General features: G+C 34.7%; 1 protein-coding gene across 1 annotated transcript; it reads right to left on the bottom strand.

Annotated features, from left to right (window-relative positions):
• Positions 1 to 1,852: 1,852 nt before the first annotated feature.
• LOC137825867 (long-chain-alcohol oxidase FAO1) lies at positions 1,853 to 6,178 on the bottom strand. The gene is made up of 3 exons (XM_068631663.2): positions 5,747 to 6,178; positions 4,087 to 4,359; positions 1,853 to 3,851 (listed from the first exon to the last, which is right to left on the bottom strand). Exons 1-3 carry the CDS (start codon positions 5,978 to 5,980, stop codon positions 2,091 to 2,093), a joined length of 2,268 nt encoding a protein of 755 aa, XP_068487764.2. The 5' UTR covers positions 5,981 to 6,178; the 3' UTR covers positions 1,853 to 2,090.
• Positions 6,179 to 6,676: the final 498 nt, after the last annotated feature.

Below are 6,676 nucleotides of genomic sequence, written 5' to 3'. Positions count from 1 at the left end.
TAAATTAGGTATGATGCATATGCCAATTTAGCAATTGCCGCACCATCAACTTTCCTATTCAAAAATACAGAACTTCTTTTCCATATCATTATTTATATTTAAATAAATTATTCCTTTAACCTTTTTTAATATTCTTAGTGGCTAATTTAATTATTGAATTATGAAATATTGTCAATTAATTATTAAAAACAAAAAAAAAAAACTTATTTAAATCTTAAACGTATTCGGTGATTAATTACTATTCACCCGGACATATTTGTGAAAATTGCATTTGTTTGTTTCTGATTCATGCAAATGTGTTCCGCGGTGCATTGCGATAATAGAGAAGAAAGATAGTTGAATTTTCTTATTTTACTTTGTTACCCGGTTGTTTATTCACTTTCAAAATCGTGAGGCTGTGGTTGAAGGCTGTGCCATGGTGGTTTGTTTCTCTTTGGTGTTGTTTTCAAGTAAACATTCATGCACAAATAGACTAAAAACACAATGAGTTTGCCTTCATTTTTTGTGGATAACCGATGTTGAGTGTGCCAATAATTGATGTTGTTCCATTTTTTCTTGATAATCGATGTTGGCTAGTTTTTCACGGAAAATTAATGTTATTTGCAACCAAAATCAATTTTTGTGATAATATGAATTTTGTTCTCGCCGGTTGACCTCAGGTTGACTGGATGGGCAAGCTCCATCTCTAGTCTGTCTCCTCCTGGCGCACTAGAACAACCCTCCATTGAGACAGGGAGGTTGTACCTATTGATAACATACTAAATAATAACCAGTTTCAGTCTCTAGTACTCAGAAACAACCTTCCTTTACTGGGGTCTCAAGCCCCTTTTATACTTATTCATCTAACGAGAATATAATTTCTACTAAAACATAAAATAACAACAGAAAACCACTGTTCATGGGCACCACTTATCTTTAGGTACTAACAGCATGAACAAAAATTAACATGTGCACCATTATTTTTGGGTGCTCCTCTTTTATTCTCAACAACTATTAATTAATATGTAACTAACATGTATTAATTAATATATAACTAACTTGCATATTATCACAAGAGATAAAATATCTCTGTTTAACATGTTCACCCATTATTCTGTAGGTGCCCTAATTCTTCATGTGTCATGCATGCAGCTTTTTCTGAAAACCCTAGAGCTCTTGGGCCTTAGCGCCTTCAAGGAATATTTACTTGTGCTAGACCCGAATGTACTATACACACCAGATGCATGAATTCTCCCGTAAATTAGGTCTTTCTTTATATAAGTTTCAACACATACGATCTCTAGGCTCCCGCTTACGTAGCCCACCATCGCGACCAGTCCACCGAGCCGATCTACTCCACAGGTGCCGATGTCTGATGCGATGTCCGAGGTCTGACAGTACAATTTTACTTTAATTATTTTAATCCAAACAATCTCACTTTCTTCACACTTTTTCCTTTAAGTCATCTCAAATTTACTCCTTAAAATTCATTCAGTCAATAAATAAAAAGTTCACAATAGATTTCTAAGATAATTTTATCTTTACAATATAATTTTAAAGATTAACTTAACTTTAAAGAAGAAACTGTTTATTATTAAGTTATAATATAAAAGGACTAATTTATATTTTTTTTTATATTTAAAGATTAAATAAAAGTTTTCACTTTTTGACACTTCTACACATTATGGATAATTGGTTTCATTATTGTATAAGAGAAATGACAATGACATTTCTTATTCTTATTCACATTTGAAATATAAGCAGACATGAGATTTTTATGTGATTGATTTTCTTGTTTCCATATACAAGAGTACCTTTACCGAGCAAAGGAAAATGAAAACTCGAATTAAATATCCCCAGATACCAATAAGAATTAACAAATCCCCATATTTCTATTCACACAATTACTTAATCAATTCTCATATTTGCTTTCTTAATAGGAGATGAAGATTATAAATTCCATCATGTGTCCCTTCTCTAATCTAAACATTTTCTTTACCAAAAGGTGCATGAAAATGAAAATAACTCTATTTGAAAACTTATTTTTGTATTAAAAGGCACCTAATTTGATGATCAAACTGGAATTGCATGCCTCCAGTGATGACGAAAATTCAAGGAACTTCTGAGATTTGACCTCTTCCAAGGTAGTCTACTATTCTATTAGAGATACAGTATGCAGTTGATTGGATTGTGATCATGGGATTGACTCCTACTGCAGTAGGAAGCACACTAGCATCACAAACAAACAACCCTTCAGCCTCCCATGTCTCTCCATTTTCATCAACTGCACCTTCTTTTTCATTGACCCCCATTCTGCAGCTCCCCATTTGATGTGCAGAACTATACAAGTTCCATTTATCACCTGGTGAAAGTGCTCCCTCCATTGGACACACACTGTCCAAGAACTCTTGCACCTTATCTTCACTAACGCCACTACACCTGAGTCTCTGGCCATCACTTCTGTGTGTGCCTACCTCAACTGCTCCTGCAGCTATTAGAATCCTCAGTGCTTGTTGCATGCCAGCCCTCATGTTTTCTCTGTCAATTTCATTCAACTTGTAGATGATCCTTCCTTCTGATGTCACCTGTCCACAAGCCATGTCTCTTATAATTGTGATTAAATGGGCAGTTCTGGGGTAATTCAGCATTCTTTCTTTGAAGTCTAGTCCTGACTCCCAAGGAAAAAGTGCAGCAAAGCATGCTGGTCCTAACGAAGGGGTTTCAATTATGGCTCTTGAATCGGATTTGGAGTCTGTTGATGGCACTTTGTGGACTGAAGTTATTATACCTCCCTCATAGACTTTGCCCTTAAATTCTGAATTATTTGATTCTGGGAAGTATCCCCATGTCATTAGGACAGGGTGGAGATGGAGGTTCCTACCAATGTTCTTATTATGTAGTCCACTAGAGATTAATAAAGGGGGTGTCAAAAGTGCCCCACCAGAGGAAATTGTCACTTTAGCCTCAATTTGTAGCTTCATTGTGACTACTTTGTTCAAGACTTTTGCCACCACTCCCAAGCATTTCTTCTTTCTGCCATTTCCACTCCTGTTGCTTTCCAACAATAACTTCTCAGCTTTGCATCCTGTTATTATTACTGCACCTTTGTCAACTGCATCTACAAGCCAAGTAGCTTGAGTCCCTTGTTTCTCTCCTTTTGGACAGCCATAACCACATGAGCCACAGTAATGATTACCTGAAGAGTTTCTTGCCACATAGTCAACTTTGAGGCCAAGATTCTGACACCCTTTTCTCAGCACTTGATTTTGGAATCCCTCTTGTGTACAGTTTTCTGTGACTCCAATCCTTTCACATACAGTCTCCATTGCAGAGAGATATTCTTGGCTTGAAAAGAAGGGAAGCTTGTGGCCCTCAGACCAGTCTTTCAGCACCTTGTGTGGTGTTTTAATGCAGGCTGACCAATTAACAGCAGAGCCACCACCCACTGTTGATCCTGCCAAAATCAGTACTCTGGAGTCCGCAGAAGCAAGGATCCCTCCAGTTTCATATAGTTGCTTCATGGAGGGACCTTCTATAGATGAATAGTCCTGAGGAGAAAAATAGTTTCCTTTCTCAAGAACAACCACCTTGTGGCCAGCACTTGAAAGAACAGCAGCTGCAACACCTCCACCACAACCAGACCCAACAACTACTGCATCACATTTGACTTTGAGGATGTTGCTTTTGAAGTCCAGTGTAACATTGAGGCCTTTCTTGGCCAGAGATTGTTGAAGAGTTGAATCAGATTCATGCATGGTTTCTATAGTCCCCTTTTCAAGGGGCCTATTATTGGAGACATTATTCTGTTTCTCATTATCTGATACCTCATATCCAATGGCTTTCCATGCTGGGTTATCACCATTTTCATCAACCTGCAAAAATTTCAAGAGATTGTCTATAACTTTAATCTCAATAAAAAAAATATTTACGGAAGAACTTAGTTTAGAAAAACACTAACAAGCCTAAATAAAAAGGAGACGAAATAAAACAAATGAGGGAGCAAGAGTATTTGTTTGGTAGAGAAATGTTATAATGTTATAGGAAATCATTAGTGCAGATGACAAGTAACAATTAATAAGAGAATTTTGGACAAAGGCTGAACAATACCATAGAGAAAAAAGAATAAAGGCACAAGACTTTGACATAAACAAATGCCAGTCTAATAGGTGTGAGGAACCTATGCTTTAACCACTTCTGCACAATCTTTTCTCTCTTCTCCAAAGACATGTTTGAAAAGTTGTTGATATATGGCCATTTCTCACCAAGACAGAGGAAACCACAAAGCAACAAGGTGCCCAACCTTGTAGCCAGCATCCATAAAACCACTCTTACCAGTATTAGTGCTTCAATTAAGCTCGTATTTGTGAGCAATTCAGCAACCTGTTACCATTGAAAATAAAATACGATATATGAGAGATATGAAGATTGCCGACAAAGGATTACTCAACTAATCTAACAAATATTACTGTGCTGGTTCAGTTTTAAAGAGTTTTTTAAAAAAATTTCCTCTACCATATATGAGAGATATGAAGAATACCCATTTATTTATTTTTATCTAATTACATGTTATTTTTTGGGGAAAAAAAACAATAAAATTAAATCAAATTTTTAATATTTTAATAAAAAAAGTTAATGTCTAATAAAATAAAATAGATATCAATAATACTTTTATAACAGTTGCACTTAAAAGTATAATAAATTGATTTCAGAAGTATAGGGTCTAGACTAAATATTAGTTACCTTGGTCCCTATCACCACTAGAATCTTAACTTCGGAAGCTTCATTATGGCAGCAAGTGGTTTTGAATGAAAAAAATAGAGTTAAATATATCGAACCAAACGATACAGTGGATATGGTTCAATCCGTACTGGGATAACATTCTAAAACAGGGGATTTCTTATATGTGCTCCAGAAAAATGGTATGCACTAGTATTTAGGATACAAACTCATCCTAACTTTTTTTTTCTGCAATTTTTCACAAGTGTGTGAATGCCACTCAAAGTAAGTAAAACTGATGGAAAACAGTATTCTTTCAAGTGCATGACAAGGACAGACAGAGACAGTAATGAGTAGCTGCGACAATCTCAGTTATTATGAGTTACTTTTTTAAGGTATAAGGTCAAATGATATCGCCAACTCATTTAATGATTTACATATTCAGTTACGTGTATCAATCCTTGTACTTCAATCTCATACCAGAGGTGAATTTCAATCTGCATTTTGAAATTACTTTCTTTCCCTTGTTATGAGTTCATGAAGGTACACACACATTCAGAGAATGCAGAACTGCAAGGATTTGAGAAATTAGCATATGGGAACCATGTGGGTCCCACTTACACACTCCAGCTGTTTCTTGTCAAGAGTAATTTCTTGCAAATCAGAGAAGGAAAACATGTGATGAAGAAACTGTTAATTCAATACTATACTTGTATACTAATAATAATCCTATAGAATAAATTGTATCTTAATTTTTTTTAATTTTTAATTTTAGATATCATGAACTCTTTAAATGCAGATAGAGTTCATCAGTTATAAGAACAGAACAACGAAAATGATCATCATTTTTAAAATATATAAACTAAGATCAAACTTCGGTCAAATTGAGTTTAGTCCTAAGCTCTTCAAACACAGACCAAAAATTCTGTAATTATCAAAAACTCAGCAACCAAACAAAAACATCTGTTTTAAATATGAAAACCAAGATCAAATTTGACAGAAAATTACGACAACAAATGTATATGTTTTCCAGTACAAGACATATATATACCTCATGAGGGATTGGATAGCGAGAACCAGAAATGTCACAGAAGGACTGCAGAAGCTTGGTGTCGTCATCACCAGCTTGGTCTTCTTTTCTGCTCTTGAAAGCATCCATAGGCAAAGGAGGCAACACAACCTCACACATGCTTGCCAGTGACTCCATTTCAGCTGCAGAAAATCCATGTTTATACTTGCTATGCCCTCTCCCTCCCCTTAACAGTGGATGAAACTCCCTTCTCATATTTCTCTCTTTTTTCTCAGTGATCACAGATGATATTGATCACAAGCTTAGTATGCTTTACCACCTTATGCCAGGTTTAGTGAACTATGTCTATGAACATGCACACACATATATATATAAACATAGAATTAGAGAATATAAATTGGGAAGAAAATGGAAAAAAGGTACACAATATATAGTTGATCATAAAGTTATTTTTGTTTTTTATCATGTTACTTCATTGTTGTGTACTTTTGGGTTGCGGGGGCATTAGGGTCATTTAACTTCGGTAGTTGTGTACATCACATGTGGAAATTTGCACTCTTGGATAATTTGGGTACCATGGAACTAAATTGGTCTACCCAACCATTAGATATAGACATTCATTAATTAATGAATTATGAATTTTACACTTATCATTAAATAATGCACATGCTGCCATTTAAAGAATTTGTTTTGTATCTTTTCACTACCAGCTTCTAATATAGACATTTATTATTGAATTATTTAATTAAAGAATGCTTTTTATATCTTTTACTAATTACCAGTTACTGAAAAAACCTTTTAGAAAATAGTAAATATTTTTAGCTATTTAAAACTTTGGTCCTTTAATTCTTAATTTCTAACTCTGATCATTTAATTTTTTTTCTATCATGATTTATGTTTCAAAATTTTAAAACATCTCTCTAATTTTGGTCCCATCCTCGCTTTTGCATA

This window comes from Phaseolus vulgaris, chromosome 11, assembly GCF_051622355.1.
Source record: "Phaseolus vulgaris cultivar YP4 chromosome 11, ASM5162235v1, whole genome shotgun sequence".
In the NCBI taxonomy this organism is placed as follows: domain Eukaryota; kingdom Viridiplantae; phylum Streptophyta; class Magnoliopsida; order Fabales; family Fabaceae; genus Phaseolus; species Phaseolus vulgaris.
This window is presented reverse-complemented; position numbering and strand designations above follow the sequence as displayed.